The 19616-nt window shown below is 41.9% G+C and overlaps 1 protein-coding gene across 4 annotated transcripts in view; it reads right to left on the reverse strand.

Annotated features, from left to right (window-relative positions):
• The window catches only part of adamts17 (ADAM metallopeptidase with thrombospondin type 1 motif, 17), a 126267-nt gene extending 111498 nt beyond the window's left edge, over positions 1–14769 (reverse strand). For 3 of the 4 annotated variants that reach the window (XM_071488160.1, XM_071488158.1, XM_071488157.1), the window contains exons 1-2: positions 14407–14769; positions 13636–14000 (exon numbers count right to left, since the gene is read on the reverse strand). In XM_071488160.1, coding sequence (XP_071344261.1) covers positions 13636–14000; positions 14407–14464 — 423 coding nt within the window. In that variant the 5' untranslated portion in view covers positions 14465–14769. The remainder of the gene's footprint in view (positions 1–13635; positions 14001–14406) is intronic. The other variant, XM_071488159.1, reaches the window with a different exon arrangement.
• Between the last annotated feature and the right edge of the window lie 4847 nt (positions 14770–19616).

Consider the following 19616-nt stretch of genomic DNA (forward strand, 5'->3'; position numbering starts at 1 on the left):
AACTTGATTTTTGAGATGCTAAAAATAAAATAAAACAACGATTTAACACTGTTAAAGATTACACCTGACTACAGGTCAGACATTTGAAAACAGGGGAAGACAAACGAGGGACGAATATGCTGAGAGATTTGTTTTCCTTTAGCTGGAGGAAGTTCTGTGACATACAGCACTTCATTTCTGACTGGGTTAATTACAGAATCAGTATTTATGACGAGGACTCTGGGATTCTGACAGTCTGTGGATGCTGGGGAAATAGGAAAACCTGTCCTCTTTTAATGCTGTTTGATAAGTAGACATTAGAGCTTTCAGAATTTCCTGAGAGCAGTCAGTCCTTTTTCCACTTCCCTTTTCCTGCATTTTCTCTTTATTTCTCTGCTGTTGTCATTTAGCCAGTGTTTGCTGCAAGTTGGTTTCAGTCTCATGATTCATGCTGGTGCTGTAGAGTCAAGAACAACTTTGTTGTTAGAGACACATGAATAGAAACATCATGTCTCAAAGGGATACTGGAAAAACTAGTCCATGCATGTGGACTACTGTTTGTCCTTATTATCAGAAGGCCCCAGTAACTCAGTGAAAAGCCTCCAGTTGATCCAAGATGCTGCAGCACAAGTACTGAAGGAAAACGCTTCACTATGTTGGCTCCCTGTAAAATCCAAATACACTTCAAAATCCTTCTCCTTAAGAACAAAGCTCTTAATGACCAAGCTGCATCACAAAGAGCTCACAGTTCCCTATTTTCCCAACAGAACAGATCACTCTCTAAATGCAGGCCTACATGTGGTTCCTAGAGTCTCTAAGAGTAGAATGGGGGGAATATCCTCTTTGATAAGGCTTAGAGTTAGAGCTGGCTCAGGTGAGCCCTGAATCATCCTTTAATTATGCTGCTATAGGCTGAGGCTGCTGGGGGAACTCCCATGATGCACTGAGCTCTTCTTCCCTCCTCTTCTCTTTCTCCATACACTTACATCACATGACTGCATTCACTTTGTGTCCTCTCTCTCCTACAGTTTGTGCTTCTCTCTCTCTCTCTGTCCTCATTCTGCAGCAGCAGGATCCAGATCTGCCACTACACCTCAACACTCATCATCATCAATCATCATCAATCATCATCATTCAATTTATAATGACAACAATAATAATAATAATAATAATAATAATGATCAGTACTGCTATTACAGCTGCTGTTATTATTAATAACATTATTACACCTATGCACGTCACTATTGTTATATTATTATCATTATAGCAGCCAGTCTGACAGTGCTTAAACACAACACAGCTATTCCTGCTCTTTCTGTCTTCTCTCTCCTCATCTCCATTTCTCTTCTCCGCCCTCTCGAGGTAGACCCCTCCCCACCCCCACCCTGAAACTGGTCCTGCTGGAAGTTCCTTCTTATTACAGGTAGTTTTGCCTCTCCACTGTCAGTGAGTGCTGCTCATGGGGGAACTGTTTGGTTTCTCATTATATTACTGGCAGATCCCTGTGAAGTGCTTTGAGATCATGTATGTTGTGATTTGGTGCTGTACAAATAAAGTAAAGCTTTCACTGTACTCTTGTCTTACAGGGGCCATTGTGTGTGTGTGTGTGTGTGTGGCTGGACCATATGTTTGTTGGTGTTCTGGACTGTGTCACTGGGGTATGATGTCTAGGTTCTCCTTGTTGTTGGTAGTTGTAACTTTCAAGCTGCAGTTTGCTTTTCTGCTGCTTCGCCTGGTCATGAACTGCACAGTAAGATTACAAGTTGGTGCCAGCTAGTCTCCCTGGGTGACTGGTGAGTTATTACAGTAAATGATCAGGTCATGTTTATCCAGGTTGTGCGTGTCTCCCACAATGGGATGCAAAGCAGACAAAGGAAGGGTCAAAGGTCACAGGATCAGTGCTCTGATCACAGGTCCATGCAGGAGATGAGGGTTTCCTTATCTTGAACTTGAATGTGATGTGATTTGCAGATCGCTCTGATTCCTGGGAGGTTTTGAGAGAAGTGCTGGTTCTGTTGGACTGGAGAGGTTCCCTACACTAACCTCACACAGATCATCAAGTCTGCTTCAGGAGTAAGACCAGAGTTCAAAACAATGTCCAGAATGTGTGACTGTAAGCAACTGGATACTGAGCAAGATTACAAGATTTTACAGTTTCTATAAAATCCAGAATGAAAGAGGAACCAGAGGGGCTGCACAGATGTATGTTAAAATCACTGAAGCTATACTGAAACCTAAAGGATCAGTGAACCCCTGTTAGACTGGGGGTCTGTAGATTACTACAAAAAATAATGGGACCTTGCCATTTATCATAAAAACAAGGAATTCTAAAGGACGTTCATTTAATGCAACACTTGTCAGTTGGGCTTGACCAAGTCTCTCATAAACACGAAATCATGACAGAAAGGAATTACTAAGAGATGTGACATTTAACAACTGAAACCCTGCTGAGTTAGAGGACTGACATGGAGCGAAACTGAGCAGGGGGCAGCAGGACTGATGCAAGATTATCAACACTCACTGTGTGGCAGCATTTCCAGGGGGCCTATGTTACTGGTAGTGATAGACGTGGACCTAATGGGTGATACACAATGACATCATCATTTAATTTTTGTGGCAAGCATTTGGGCTCCCAATCTCATTGAATGTAAACCATTGTAAGTGTAGAAATCTTTGCACATACCAGAAAAGAATTAAAGTATTGTACATATCCAAGCCGGTTCCAGTTGGACACTCACAGAGCCAAGTGTCCAGGCTAAAAGTCTCTGCACGACGGGGGGAGAGACGTGGTCCCAGTGAAAAGAACATTGCACTTTAGTGACTCTAGAGACTGAGCAATAAAGTCTAATTGCTTCTTTACCATTTTTTAATGGGAGGGTAGTTTCTCCTGGCTGAAGTGGACTGAGACACAACCACCATGGATTGTGGAGGGGCCACAGTGTGCAGGTGACTCAGCCACTGTGACGTGCTGCCTGGTAGTGGCAGCAGCTGAGTCAGCTCCAGGGACAGAGTCTGTCATCAATCAGAGGGAGCGATGTGAGGCTGTGAGCCGCGCTGGCGACGGTTTCTCTCTGATTACCTCTGATGACCACTTCTGTCCAGGTGGAACAGGAGGCCCACACCCCTGCTCATCACTTGCTTTCTGGGGAGTGGGCTCCTCCAGGGGGGGAAACAAAGCAGGGGCTGTAATACATGTGTAGAAGGCAACCGCTGACACTCTGTGTATTTTCTCACAGCACACCGAGCTGGTCAGTTTACTGCTCATTGATGAACTTTTCACTTGACATCACATGATTTGACATTTTTATATGAACAAACTGTTGAAGTGCAAGTTCTGTCACAAAACTATGTTGCTAGGTATTCTTGTGCATTTTGAAGTGGTTCTACTGGAATTGTGGAGCTTTCTTAGTGGGTACACAGCGTATACCTGCATATCATGTAGACTACACCACTGGTGTCGTCTGTTTGTATCTAAACCTAACTAAATGACTAAACTGACTAATTTTTCACTAGTGGTGTGCATCAGTTTTGGAAGGTGGAGGCTCCACCCACCATCTAACACATGATTATACCATCAGTAACTCGTAAGTTGAGAAAACATTACATCCAGTAATTATGGGTCACTCTCATAACAAAATAAATTCAGATCAGTAAAATGTTGTTATGGCTTATCACAGAAATATGAGATCATTTGATATATCCACTATATTTATTAAATACTTAATATCTAATAATTAGGTCTTTTAATAAAATAATGTCAGGATTTTACCTTTCTCATGTAAGCATTTGCTTCCCGTGCAAGTGTTTCCTGCACTGTATGCAGTGCTGGTTTCAGTGTCTCGTCGAGAAAGGCAGATGCATGAGATCCACATAAATGTCGATACAGAACTACACACAGAAGGGTGTTACGGGTAAGTGCGGGACGCAGAGGCTCATGAAGCTGCTTGTGCACCTCCTAAAACTTCCACCACCTCCTAAATTTCAACAGTGCAATGTGCGGAGCTAAGTGTCAAACAACCTGATTGGCTGATGCAACTCCAATCAGAGGACAGCTTTGAAACAGAGAAAAAGATGTCAAAAGTCAAAATCAGGAAGCAGATGGCTCACACTGACGGGTGGCTGCATTCAGAAGGACATTTGTGCTTCATTAAAAAAACAAAGGGGATAGTTTGGGTGGGGGTGTGCTCTTCATGTACTGGCGAGGCCGTGGAATATGTTCCGGGAAGTCCAGTTGGATGAAAGGGTTTGCATGCACACTTGCATATATATGACTAACCAACACAACGCCTCGCCAGATGATGTCATGTTGTATTGCAGCAAAAGCTGAACCAGGTTCAATATTTTGGCTCTATATGGTGATGTCATGTTGGAAGCCCCCCTTAATGCACCCCCCTACAAAAACAGAAAGTGAGGTAACATTCTCAATAAGATGTTTAATAACATGAACTACAGTGCTACAAAAGGCAGCGGGGTAACATTATGTATCATTAGTATCTAACAACAAAAAGGACATCACTTGCATATGGAGGTTCAGCCAAACGTGAAAGTCAGCAACAGCAGCAGGTTCTTCAAATATGGGGAAGGTAATCACAGTATTACATTCACCTGTTCACATGAAAAGTTTGAGTTGAAGTTCATACCCTGGCTCCTTTCCTGACGTGGTTGTGAATGTCAGACTGCAAATTTTCATTAACATATATTGTTGGACACAGCCCCCCAAAAACTGACATCAGAGAGGTGTGGGGTAATAAGGTTTCTGACGCTATTTGACTGTCTGACAAGCAGTTTTGACAGTGACAAGAACAAGACATTCTCCACAGAGGATAATGAAGTAAATCTATCTATCAAATCAGCTCTTATTTCAAAGTTAAGTCAAGTGCAAACAGTTAAAATACCATTCTGCACTCTTTCCAGCAACATGTGTGCGGTCTCTGCAAACAACAAAGCCAAACAACTCAATGCACGCACAGCAGCCGCTAGGAACAGGCCTGCTCCAACAAGAGCAGAGCCATATGCCATAAAACAGGGCAGCAGCTCAGGCTGTCCCAACGTTCCCGCAGACACTCTGCTCCCAGCTGAGCCCCAGCGCTGACAAATTCTGTTAGCCAGCATAATGTGGACTGGAAGATGAATTAAAGCATTTCTAATGCTCCACAAACATGGGGACATGATACTATTCATAGCTGCAGGCAGAGGTATATCACAGCCATGCAAGAACAGCTGTGGGTGGAGGGATCTGATTTAAAATCCCTCGATCCTCAGCTGGAGGAGTTTGATTTCATTCATCAGTGTTGCAGTGAATCAAGTAAGAAATGAGCTCTGTTTGTTACATCAGCACTGTAAATATTAGAACTAATGGTCTTTCCCATGCTTTCTGTTTATTATTAGGTTTGTGTATATAATGACACCATCTTGTTTTCTGCTGTAATATTTCTGCTGCTTTAATGTCCTAGTTTCTCCAAACAGATAAATAAACTTCTATCTCATCTTACAATTAAGTCTGGGACTAGGCCAAGCTTCAGCTTCAGCTGCTGCTGCTGCTGGGTTAGGGTTATCTGATGCCACAGTAAAAGTTTTACAAACATGGTTTTAAGATGCTATTTATAGATGTGTACAGTGGAGAAAGATGGACAGCAACCATGCACACCTACAACATGACTTCAAGTTTATGAAACTGTTTCTGTACTGCTGTCCTCATAATGAGTCACAATATTGCAGCATTCACTTAATGCTGAAAGAAGCAGAAAAGTCTTGAGACCTAAGTTACAGAAATGAGGATTTCAAACTCTCCTTGGACTTGACTGTCATGAGATTTGACTTGTTGGAAATTGAGAGATGCCACAAAAAGCACCTCTAAAACCTCTCCTTCTTGTGCTAAGGAATGATAATAACACAGTGGACCAATCTCTACACTGGATTTTCACAGTCATCTAACTCGTGATCAGACAGAAAAAACAGTTTCCTTCCTTTAAATCTAACATACAAGTCTTTCAACAAACAAAATGCAAGACTTTGGAGTTTCTTAATGACTTTATATTTCTGATCCGACCCCCTATCAGCAAGACAACATTTATCAGGATTTGGCACAAAAACTACTTGGCCTCAAATAGACAACAACCATAATTTATGTAACCACTCAAGGTCTTTGTTAGTCAAGCATAAACACAGTTCTTTTAGGCATCTGAACAAATGGTTATGGTGATAAACACTTGGGTGACAAATTAAAGGAAAATCCAATATAAAGTGTGTTAGTAAGGTGTTGGGCCAGAGCAGCCTCAGTGCTCCTTGGCATTGAAATGTTTAAGTCTCTGAACTCTACTGGAGGGATGAAAACCATTCTTCCAAAAGATGGAAGGTGATGGTGGTGGACAGCACTGTCTAACACATCACTCCAAAATCTACCATAGGTGTTCAACTGGACTGAGAAGGCCACAGCATATGATTCACATAATTTTCAAACCATTCAGTGACCCCTCGAGCCGGTGGATGGAGGCACTGTCATCCTGTTTCTCCAGTCAGTCTTCAGGTTGCTTCCTTTGTATGCTCTCCGAAAACACAAGTTCATCAACTGTCAGATTTACACACAGATACGAGGAGACTGCATACAGAAATCGGGAAAACTCATGCAACAAGAACAGAAGGGAGTGTTAGGCTTAATTTGAACAGACAGCAATGTTACAGATACTTTTTGTGCCCATCAAGCTTCATGTACCTAACCAACCCTAACCCTCTGTTGAGTTTTTCTAGGGCAAGATGTAACCATTTAGATTTCAAACATGGTTGGTTTATTCACAAAATCTCTATCTCTGGAAATCCACAAACAGACTTTTCTGTTTATAGATAATATTGATATTGAACTAAAATTTGTCACTACCATGACACAGGATTTTATCCAGAGGATTTTGATGACCTAAGTTCCAAAACCCAAGCTAATCTAGTAGACTACCGTATTTTCCGGACTATAAGGCGCACTTAAAAGCCTTTAATTTTCTCAAAAAACGACAGTGCGCCTTATAATCCGGAGCGCCTTATATATGGATTAATTCTGGTTGTGTTTACTGACCTCGAAGCGATTTTGTGTGGTACACGGCGCTCACGGCGCTCTGTCAAAATGTTTTAGTACGACTTTGGTAAACTACAAAGCCGCACCGCTTGCAGCATTACGGCTATCGTAGTCAGGAGCGTCGCGGAGTAATACATACTGTGCTTCACCATAATATTACAGTGTGTGTGTATAAGGACCTAGAAGGAGTTATTGTGAATACGCTAACGTTTGATTTAGCGGTATCAGACTGTGCTTTTTTTTACGTGTTACAACTGAACAAGGTTGGGAGTTATTGTGAACGCGTTTAATAAAGTTTGACTTATCTGATTGTTTTGTTTCGCTTAATGCGCCTTATAGTCCAGTGCGCTTTATATATGAAAAAAGTTCGAAAATAGACCATTCATTGACAGTGCGCCTTATAATCCAGTGCGCCCTATAGTGCGGAAAATACGGTACATAAAATGAAAGAGACTTTGGAATTAAGGTTAAGGTCTCTGACCACTGTCATATTACATGAAATGCTCTTCATCACCCTTTGCTGTGTCACTCGAGACTTCGGTCAGGTGCATCCTGTTTGCTTTAATTATCCTTGAGATGTGTCCAGAACCTGACTGGGGTCCACCTTAGGCAAACTGAATTGACTGGACATAGTTTAGAAAGGCACACATTTGTGTATATAAGGTCTCGCAGATCAGCAGATCAGGACTAAAACTGAGGCAAGTCCAAAGAATTCTCTGTAGACCTCCGATAAAATCGTGGTTTGGCATAGATCAAGGCAAGGGTATAAAACTGCTTTAAAACTTTGAGTGTTCCCAGAGCACAGAGGCCTCAGTAAGTGTGAAATGGAGGAACTCAGACTCTTCGTAGACACCAAAGGACTTTATAAACTGATCAAGAAGGCTAGCTCTGTAATTGGCTGCACACCAGACATGTTTAAAGTGGTGGTGGACAGGAGAATACTGAACGATTTGTTATCCGTTTTGGATAATCTTGAACATCCTCTCCACCACCTACTGGACAGGCAGTGGAGCACTTTTTCTAACAGACTGGTTCAACTCAGCTGCCACAAATACAGACAGAGGAAACCTGATGGAAGCAACTTTGAGTAAAAGGCATTTGACAGCCAAAGCAGCAATATGGTTCTCTGGACTGATGAGAACTCTTTGGGAAGAAGCACTATGTCTGGCAAACACCAGACACTGCTCATCTTCACTACAGTGAAGATGGTGGTGTCAGCTCCACGGTGAGTGTCATCGCCAGGGACAGGGAGACTGGTCCGAATTGATGGATGGATGAATGCAGCCAAAGTTCTTGAAGAAAACCTGCTCCAAAGTGCACACAACCCGGGACTGAGGCAACAGTTCACCTTTCAGCACAACAATGAGCTGAAGCAAACAGCAAAGACAACACTGGAGTGGCTTCAGGACAAGTCTCTGACTGCCCTTAAGTGGCCCAGCCAAAGCCCAGACATATAGAACATCTGTGGAGAGAGCTGAAGATGGCACCTCTCACCAATTCTGATGAATCTTGACAGGGATATGCCAGGAAGAATGGGATAAACTGCCCAAATCCAGATGTGCAAGGCATTTGTATTTATCTATACTTCTCTAACCACAGAGTTCATACCTCATAGAAGTGGTGATAAACAAGCGGACTGTAGTGATATTTCCAGCAGACTATTGTTCACTTCAATTATTAACAGCCTATTTAAATTGAGAATTGTCCTCAGTCCTCAAGGACAAGAGAAAGAAGAGAGCTGTCTGAGGAGATAAGGAAGATGGTCAAGTTAAAGGGTCCAAGACCATTTCCAAGTAGCTTGATGCTCCTGCTTATATTATTTTAAGGGACTGTAGCCAACCTCCCTGGATGAGGCCACAGGAAGAAACCCTGCCCCAGATTGAACAGTATAGTTTGAATGTTGAAAGAAGAACCAAGGAAGTTTTCAAAACAGACAGAAGCTGACCTCCAGGATCAAGGTACAACAGTGTCAACTTTCTGAATGAAAGGGGCCTCTATGAAAGACAACCCAAGAAGAGCCCACTTTGAAAGAGAAACATAAAAAAAATTGACTGGACTGAAAAATGTGAGTTGACAAGTCACAAAGCTTCAGGAAGACTGTCCGTTGGACAGATGAAACAAAATTTGAACTTTTTGGTAACTCAAATGTGCTCTATGTTCACAAAGAAAAAAATAGCACCATCCTCACTGTGAAACATCTGGCACAGGGAACCTTGAATCTGTGCAGGGCACAGTTAAAGAAGATTACCGATGCGATCTAGAGTGAAACATGTTTCCCAGTGTCAGAAAGCTCCATCTCAGCTGCAGGTCATGGCTGCTCCAACAGGTTAATGACCCAAAACATACATCTAAAAGCAGCCAAGAATGAATGAGAAGAAAACACTGGACCTTTCTGAAGTGGCCTGTTATGGGTCCTGATCTTAATCCAACTGAACATCAATGGAAAGAGCTGAAACTCACAGTTGGGAGAAAGTATCCACCGAACCTGAGAGAACTGGAGCAGTTTGCTGGGGAAGATCAAACTACCAGCAGAGAAATGTAGACGTCTCATTAGTGGTTGACAGTGATTTGCCATAAAAGAATGTGCTACAAAATATTAGGTTAAGGGTCCTGACAGTTTTGTCGATGCCATTTTCATCTGTTGCATTATTTAAATGCGTTACACTGAATATCCAAAGCAACATGTCTGTTTTATTAAATACGATGATGCCAATTACTTTTGTCAGTTTCAACTTATTTCAGCAAAAACTGTATTTTTCATTTTTAAGTGGAAGGATATTGATAACTTTCTACACATATGTATATACATCTGTATATTACCTATATGATGACTGAAGCATCAGTGCCTCTCCTTCTTCTGTTTACTCTGCTGCCTTAACACATGCACTGTTGGAGGCTCTAATACAACCCAATGTGTCCACTGCCCCTACTCCACTCCACTGATACAAATATGAGAACACTTCATCCACACAAGGACAAGGTATCAGCAGGCTTTGCTTGGCTTGAGCCTCAGCCAAACACATGCTGCTGATTTAACAACTCCAATAAAACTGGCTACCAGTGCCACTGAGCAATCATGACAAATGGACAGTGTGTGTATGTGTGTGTGTGCCAGTGTGCTTGGACTGTGCTAGGCACCTTTTACATTCTCATGTAAAAAAAATTATAATTATAATATATATATATATATATATATATATCCAGTCAATATATATATATATTCAAACTGTATTCAACTATATTGAATTCAAAATGTACAGACTTGAAGTAGCCTGACCTATCACATGCCCTATTAACCTGTCAGTAAACTGAGCTGATTAATAAAAATGGAGGAGGATTTGAAGACCCCAAAGCATCTGAGATGCAGTGTTTGGAGGCATTTTTGGATTCTTCACCATAGATGGCAAAATCACTAGCAAAGGCACTGCCTTACTTTACAACAATAATAAACCTGAGGCTAGTTTACCACTTCAGTGCAGCAACAGAAGTACAGAAACATGAGAAGCAACATCAACTGTACAATTTCATCGGACTGCCAATACCCTTCAGCACATTTATTCTCAGGATGCTTGCCAGAGGCTTATAATAAAGGCCATCACCAGTAAGATAGCGAGATTTATAGGCAGGGGGGCGGGGGGGTAAAGAATATGGATTGTGTTTGAATTAGTTTGAATGAATTAGGTGCCAGTTCAGATTCCTTCGACCTTGATTTTCTGACAAAGTGACAGGCCTGGTGTGCGTCGAGCCTGTCTGGCTGACTGACGTGCAGGGGTAAGGACAGCGGCTGTGACTGGATAGAGTTACATATAACCTGGACCATATGGAGATAAGTTTCACACAGGCAGGCCATAATACATTTGTGGTGAGGTGCATTTGCGTATGGGAGAGACCTTCTTTTCCCACTTAAGGACTCACTGAGGCTGACCTAGTTAGCTCCAATGAACGAACATCACATTCAAAAATGTTTTCTTTTCAACAAAACATCCAGCAGCTGTCTGCAAAGGAGGGATGAAAATCAGCAAAATGGCAATAAAAAGGTCAAACGTCTGCTGCGGCTGGCAGCCAATGACAACTTTACTCTGAGTTTAAAGGCATCTGAGCTACTCACTGTGTACTTCCCTGACACACTAGTGTGTGTGTGTGTGTGTGTGTGTGTGTGTGTGTGTGTGTGTGTGTGTGTACGTGTGAAGTCTGGACAAATACAGACAGCTTGATCACACTCCTAGTCAGACTTAAGATCAAACACACAGTAAGCATGTGCACGTGGCAAAGTGGCTACCAGCTTTTTCTGACTGCTCCAGCAAGGAGCGAGCTCCGAAACCAACATCTGACAAACACAGTGTGGCTGATAACGTCCGGAGCCCGTCATGGAGCCTTCATGTTTCACCCTGAATCCCAGGAAAATCTTCATCTGTTGATTTAATACTTTGTTCTACATCTGTCTACAGTGTACACAAATGTTGCTAAATCCTAACTTAAAAAAATAAATCGAATGAAATGAAATTGTCCATGAATTCCACCGAACTCTGACCATTCAGGGTTAGAGTCTGTAATATATTGGTCACTGGAAAAATGATGGCATTCATTAATAAATATCTTCAAATTGTAATGCTTCTTTATTACAACATGGGTCATAGTTGGCTGCTGACCATCATTTCGTCAGTTATAATAACACTGTACTCGACAGGTTGTGTGAAGCCTTTAAAATGTGATGGATGTTTACAGCCAGCAGTTTGGCTCATGATTTCACCGATTACCTTTGAGTTTGTTTTTAAAGAACTTTGTCTGACCCGTTGGTTTCTCTCCAACCTGTCTGATCAGCTGACAGCTCATGTTCTTTGACCAATCAGACTTCTTTGTAGCGATGCTGGATTTTTGATGCCGATGCTGATATTTTATTTGACAGCCTCTTAAGTCTGATAGTTGATAGTGATGCAGAAATATAGTGAGGACATTTTACTGTGTAAAAAACAAACTTGTCAGTGCTCTCTGGTGGACAAATTATGTAATGGAGACACTTTTTGTTAATGACCTCAAACATATCTGATATGTGTCTACTTTTTCTTGTTTTGTTACACCAAACATACACACTGATCCTGACACATCACATTGGCCAAATATATGTGCTGTGATGCGTCATTTGGGCTCTGCTGGTAAGTAAAGTATTGTTGTTATTATTGACAAAACTTTAAAAATAAGACCCAAGTTGTAATAAACTTTAAGTATTCTTTAGAAATGCCAACATGTTGTCCCACAATGCAATGCACAAGAGAAATGGTGACGTTACTCACAGCTGGGAAAGAGTTGTTGACAGTGGCGTGATGACTCATGGGACCTCATGGGAAGAAAGCAGAGTCCTATAAAACATGCTGCCGTCTTTTTCACTGAGCTTTTGGGTTTGACACTGGCATCAGTTCTCCAGCGCTGAAGACTAGTTGACACTGTGTTTTGCATCATTTTCCAATAGGTGCTAACAGCACATTACTACACAATAATGCACTGTAAACATCCTGTACTACATAAGATATAGTTCATATATTTTGAATTAGTATATAGCTTGAAAATGGGACAGAGCTAATTTCACTAAGGACACACTGAATGCCCCTCGGTCCCCCACCCTGACAGGTCCTAGTCTGGACTGTAAGAGGATGCAGGTTCAACTGCTTCAGCTGCCAGTGTTTTTTTTTTTTTCCATATAAACCCACCATGTGACTCACACTGTCTGTACACAGCAGGACAATAATCTTGTCATTCATTGTAGGTTAGCTGAATGCTTAAACTGTCACTGAGGATATATAGAGGAAATAAAGGAGCAGAGCTGGCTTCAGTCCTGTTTCTGCAGAGCAGTCCAGGACTGAGCCTGAACCCCTACCTCCACACTTACTTTACATAAGAGCATTATCAAATGCCTCAGCTAATGTGGAACCTCTCACAATTGGGGAAACTCACATTTTCTTGAACGGTTTCATGATCTTCAAAGATCTGAACAAAATACTTTTCTAGAACCCTTTAAAATGCATCAAGCATAATAGTTAATTCTTTATTTTGGACATAGAAAAGAAAATCTTAACTCAGTCCATTTACAAGCTTTTTTCCAGAGCTTACAACCACCTCTGACAGTCTTTCCACTGTTTAGACTGTGAAATGCAGTAGAGAACTAAAAATGTTTTTTCGAACCCTTAAGTCACAGTTTTCCTCCTTTGTTTCCTTTTAAAGCAGCTTTAAGATTCTAAAATGCTGCTATGTTCTGGCAAACAGAAATACTCTACATGTCCTGTGCATCAGTTTTAACACATTGTAGCCAGAGTGATTTCTGGAGACATTTAAAGTAATGTTCTGTGGGTCTGAACAGTGTTTCGCTGCACAGTGTGATTTTGAACTGACTGACCCACTGGCAGGTCAGTGGGATTTAAGAGATTAACTGATGACTGATGAGACAGGGGCTAAAACTCATGCTGCATGGAGAGTCTCTGCAGACCAAGCTGCTGTAACCCAACCTGCCTGCTCAGTGCATGAAATGGGAAAGTCACACGCTCGCTTGAGTACAATGACATGAAACCTATCAACAGTCCAAAAAATGAAGATGGATTTACCAGACCGCCACAGGTGCTCATTGATGCCAGAGAGTCCGTGTGGTTGATGATGGAGCCAGAGTAAAAGCAGAGCTGGTCCACGGACAAGCGTCTGACCGCTGCGCTCTGGTCCCTGCGCCTCTCCTCCACCTCGAAGTCCCCCGAGAGAAACGTACTATCCCACGTCAGATTTAAATACAGGTCCCGGCCAAAAGCAGGCAGTGTCAGAATGATGTTATCCGGGTCAGAGTGTCCTCCCCTTGAGCCGTCCAGGGAGCGCTGACCGCGGCGCCGGAGAGTGCGGACAGTGTGGTCAGTGGACAGGTGCGCCTCCTGCCCGGACAGCAGCCTGGGAACCACTTCATCTGTCTCCAGCTCAGACTGGGCTGTGGGGAGGGACAGTTTCCATCAAACAGAGGCCACGATGGTGGCAAAAATAGCCTCCTGTCCTGCCTCGGTGAACTGACTGGACTGTCTGCCGCTAACGCTCCGTGACTCCTGCAGCCACGTTCAACTTCACAGCTCAACCAGTGGGTTGCAAACATCTGCAGCCCGTGAATATTAGAAACAGTGTGCGAGTCATTACTGCACCGATTTCTCTTTATAGTCGCTGTCGGGGGGAATCTAACAACCATACAGGAGCAAACACCGTCTACTTCCTACAACTGATCTTTAGTAAGACATTCAGCTGTTTAACTGAGAAAACTGCTCGCCACAGTTGACCTGGCCGATATCTAAGAGACACAGACACAACATAGAGCCATGCCTAAAGCGTTAGAAGTCAGTACTTACCAGTCAACCCGATGCAAAGAAGAGAGACGAGCAGATGGGTGGCATGGCTGTTATGCATGATACAGCAAAGCAAGGCAGAATAAATGAGGAGGTATGTGGCTATTTGTGTGGGGACAGGAGCGTATAGCACAGTGCGGACTGCGCAATTTTCCCTAAAGTTGGAGAAGTTGCAGTAATTAAAGCTGGAGTGACTTTGTAGCGCAGGACACGCCTATGCCGTCTGGACCCGCCTGTACTGGTGTCAGATTGGCTCCGTTAAACCCTGACCGAGATATCCCTGTCTCCTCATTGGTCAGCGAAGCGGTCTGTCACTGTCGGGGGTTGAAACCCTACACGTGGTTTCGAGTGGAGAAAAAAAAGTGCAGAGAACTGGCTTTTAACTGTGTGTGTGTGTGTGTGTGTGTGTGTGTGTGTGTGTGTGTGTGTGTGTGTGTGTGCCCCTGTCATAGACCATTTTGGGACAAATTTCAGGCTAAAGACTTTGCACAGCTAAAGCCGAGCTAGAAAAAAAAGCTAATATTTGGGTGAGTGGTTTAGGTTAAAGTAATGGTTAGGGTTACACAAGTAGTGGTTTTGGTTAGGGTAAGTCTGCCTGACATTAATGCAAGTCTATGCAATGTCCCCAAAAATTACATGTGACAGCATGTGTGTCTGCATGTGTGTGTGTGTATGGCCTATTTTTAAGTGCTACATAGTGTGGAGCAAAAAAAGTATTTTCCCAACAGAGTGAGGACATTTTGGCAGTCCTCACTGTCTGACGCAGCTTCAAAGGGCTGTTTGAGGGTTAAAGGGGCTAGTTTTAAGATTATATATTGCTATATAGCTAATGTTAGCATGAACAGCTTTTTATTTGCCAGTCTTGCAAAGAGCTTCAACCATTGTTGCGTTCGCAAAACAACAGGTTATAATAGAAGCTATTTCTTCAGGATACACTTGACTCTACAATGACTCGGTATCGGAAAGTGCCAAGGTAGTCTGGCTGGACTGGAGCTAGCTGGTTAGCATGCTAACTTTAGTAGAAGAAAAGACATGATAGAAATATAAGCAAAATGAAAGGATCGCTTTCCACCTCTGGAGACAGCTCTTGGTGGATAAAGTTATGAAGTTTGATGCTAAACTCACAACATTTGTTCTAGATTGGGAAGTAAACGGGTGCTAATGCTAACGTTGGCTATGTAGCAATAGTAAAACTTACAAATAGCTCCTCTAGGACTTGGTGTTAGGGTTAAGGTTAGGCATTTAGTTGTGATGGTTACGGTTGTGTAGACAAGTTCTATGGTTGAAACCATCATTGTGAGGACATTCATCGTGAGGACATATTTCCTGGTCCTCACTATTTCAAAAAGCTGTTTGAAGACTTAAAGGTTGTGCTTAGAATACGGTTACAGCAAAGGGTTTGGGAATTAATTATGTCAATGAGTGTCCTCACAACTAACATGAAAATCTTCATACATTGTCTCAGGATGACAGTAGTGAAAATTACTGAAAGATGTGGTGTATAAACTAGAACAAAAAGAATAAAACAATAACAAAAATAAGGAGCACAGATTAATGGAGGACCCAACTACCTTACAATCAACCCCCAGATAAAAGTCCCCCAAGATTGTTGGTATTGGTTGCACCACAATGTTCATCACCAGACAGACTTTGTGCAGTTATAACTGGAGTTGTTCAAATTTCAGTTTTGAGCATTTTGACGACTTACCAATCAGATCTCTACATTTTGATACATTGGGGTTTTTTTTAGGTCTGTCCCGCAACTAAGCATAAATAATTAGAATTCATGGTGATAGCTGAACCAAACCATCTACCCAGGACTTCCAGGGCCTTGATTTTGAATGGTCTGGTGGTAGAATGGGGTCCTTGTCCCGCCTTAGTTCCAATGAAGGGAAATTTTTATGGTGCAGAATACACTGATTTTTAAGACCAATACCAATGCCCCGTGCAGAAAGCCTGGTCCAAAAAGAAATGGTTATCCTTTGGGAGGAACTGGACAACCGACCTGGAGCCTGGAGCTAGGCCTTGTCAGCCACCATTAGTGTTGGACCTCTCTAATGCGCTTGTGATTGATTAATTCCTGCAGCCAGCCTCCAAAATTTGTTGGAAACTCAGATGCTTCTTCAGGAGTGACTGGCAGTTGATTGAAAAGCTTCAGAAACCATGTTCCCCTGCACATTGAAGTTATATTGGAACAAATAATCCAACATTCACCACTCACTTCATGCAGGTGTGTGCGGGTCAGAAAGGAGCCAGGGTTTTCACTTCTCTCTCTAGCTCACTTTTCTCATTGCTGAAGACTTTCAGTGGATTACCCATCAGGTCTAGCTGTTTCTCGGGTCATGTTTTCAGTTTTTTTTACCACGTCTTCTCTTTATTTTGACTTCACTAGCTGTCCCGCTTGTTTCATTTCACTTCCTGCCCTCATGTGTTTCCTGCCACTATGATTGTCTGACCCACCCTAATGGGCTCCACCTGTGTCTCATTGCCTCTTTTGGTGTATTTAGTCTGCGTTTTCCCCATCCCATTGTGCCAGTTCATCTTCGTTCCTTTGTGACCAGAGTTCCTGCCTTATTTCCTAGTGTTTAGCCTGTCGTGTATGACTTGCTCAGTTTCAGTCTTTTGGACCAGTCTGCCTTGTGTGTTTTGCTCTCCTTTGTATAGACCCTTTGCTAAGTGACTTTGTTTTAGGAAATCCTTGTCTGTGTTCTGAGTTGTACATTTGAGGCTTTTCATTGTGATATCATTTCTTCACATTACAGACCAAATATCTAGCATGCTAAATATCTGGTTGCTGACAAGCTACAGCCAATGAGAACACAGGACACAGGATGAGGGGAAAGAGGCAGGATCCCAGATGCCTACAACAACAACAACAGACATGACGGAGAACATGGCAAAAAGGTTTTTCAGCAGCTACAGCTAAAAAGAACCACACCTTCGTAGACTGCACCCTCCCAAGCATGTGGCCCCTGAAATGGGACACAGCTGTGACAGTCATCATTGTATTACTTATGGATGAAATTACAGTGAAAATTAACGATTCCCTTTTTTACTGGGGATTCCCAGGAACCCCCTCAAGGACACCTTGGGGTCCTTGGACCTGACCTTGAGAACCTCTGCCCTATAAAGTAATTAATACCTGAACGAATACTTGAATAAAATCCTACTGAATTGCCAAAAAAACATTACGCAGTGATAGATAGTGATAGAAATGCTGCTGTTTGCTTTAACTTGAGAGATGACGCTTTCAGATCTGGTTATTTCTTATACTGTCCTCTTAACTTCACTTTTAACAGCTGTAGTTAAATGATACTTTAACATCTCCTCAGGTTTATTTAATAGAGTGCTCATGCCCATCTGTACACTGAAAGATTTTTTTGTTCACTGTAATTATTTCTTCTGTCCATATTTGCCAAAAAGAGATCCCCTCTTAAAGCTATTTCAATTTACTGGAAGTGATGAGGAACAAAATACAATAACAATCACTACAGTGGTTTTTATTACAGTTTTAATATTTTCATTTGCTGGTGTTATGTTAGGTTCTGTTGTTAGGAGACAATTTTTAATGTGTTTATTAATGTCCCATTTTATGTTGTTTATGTTGTTTTATGCTGCTCAGCATCCCTATGCTGCTCAGCATAAAACAACAGCATATTTTTTGTGTACCTGATGCAGACAGGCAACTGTGCCTTTCCTTTGTAGTGTAATTACATCCCTTGTGAGCCAATCCTGTGTGCATATTATCTCTAATTTATTTGGGAATGAGAAAGTTGTGCATGGGTGTTATGCACATTTGGCTGTAGATGTGTGTGTATAGTGTATGTGTCTTTTAGGTGTGTGTTTTTAATGCTCATGCAAACAGAACTCATTCAGTTGCTGTTGGAGGCTGACTGACTCTCTCACACACACTACAGTACTCCAGGGTAGAGACTCTCTAGGATTTACGACTGTTACAACCATGTGATCTGCTTTGAGCTTCATAAACACCACACTGCCAGGCTGGTCAGCTCACATGGGGATTCAGGCCTCATGCTGTGTCTGAGAGCTTCATGTTAGAGATAATGTTAGGTTTGTTTGTCTGTTTGTTTCGTGATTATAGTGATTTATAGATTTGAGAAACGACAGTTCATTCACATCAACACATGATGAAATATGTCTTATATTAATTTCATTTTTTGCCTCATTTTAAAGTCAAATGTTTGCTTGCTATTAAGCAGTGCTGGGGAGTATATACATGCAATAGAGGTACTTATTGAGAACGCAAAATATGAATAACTGTACCAAAATTAAACTGGACCAACACTCTGTATGGCCAGGTCCTCAGCCCAAGTCTGGCCCATATACTTCCACATCTGGGCAAATTCCAGCTGTTATTTTCTGGTATTGGCTGACAGCTAGAAGAATTTCCCTGTGTGTGCCAGAGTTGGTCCAGAAGTTGAAGATGCATCTGATGTATATGGGCCAGTTTCAGGCTAGAAGAAAACAAGCATGTGGCACATGTATGGGCCAGATACATACTGGTAAAATTTAACAAGGTGGTGATCAGAAAACAGCTATATTCTTAAAATTAATACATAACAGGATTACTTTTTTAAGTCTGCATCATTCACTCTGAAAATTAAAAGCAGTTGCAGTTTAGATGAACGCTATGTGAGCTACCCACTTAGCCAAATGGCTAGCCGAACGGTGACTGATTAGCATTGTTGGCATAGTAGCTAGCTTGCTAAGCATGTGTAGCTAACAAACAAACCACAGAATCAAGACCAGTCAATTTACAACATGGATAATGTGTAGGCTCCTACATTTTTGCCAGTTATTTCTATCCAGTACTAAATGTCTTGGAACTTTACAACAACTGTTTGAGAACCTCAGCCTTTTGGTATGCGAGCTAGCTTCCTTGGTCTGTGCAGCGTTGCAGATTTCTGTTTTTGTTATTCAATTCTTTTCCCCCTGTTTAATGCTGTGGGAAAACAGAGAAGGTGAAAACTTTTTTCTGCTGCTATTTTTATTCATAGATGATTAGTTGCAAGGCAACAAAGTGATAATAAAATGTTGTATGGAAATCTAAATTCACATCATTTTATTTTCATCTGGATTACTGATTTTCACTCTAACATGATGCAGTGGAAAATAGAAAGTCAAGGAAAAGCTGGTCTTCATCCGATTTGTAGACAAAACATTGCCATCACAGCAACTTCTGGTTTCAGTCG

The sequence above is a fragment of the Trachinotus anak genome, unplaced genomic scaffold, assembly GCF_046630095.1.
Source record: "Trachinotus anak isolate AG129_WGS33_773 ecotype Australia unplaced genomic scaffold, CSIRO_AGI_Tana_v1 ptg000011l, whole genome shotgun sequence".
Classification (NCBI taxonomy): Eukaryota; Metazoa; Chordata; class Actinopteri; order Carangiformes; family Carangidae; genus Trachinotus; species Trachinotus anak.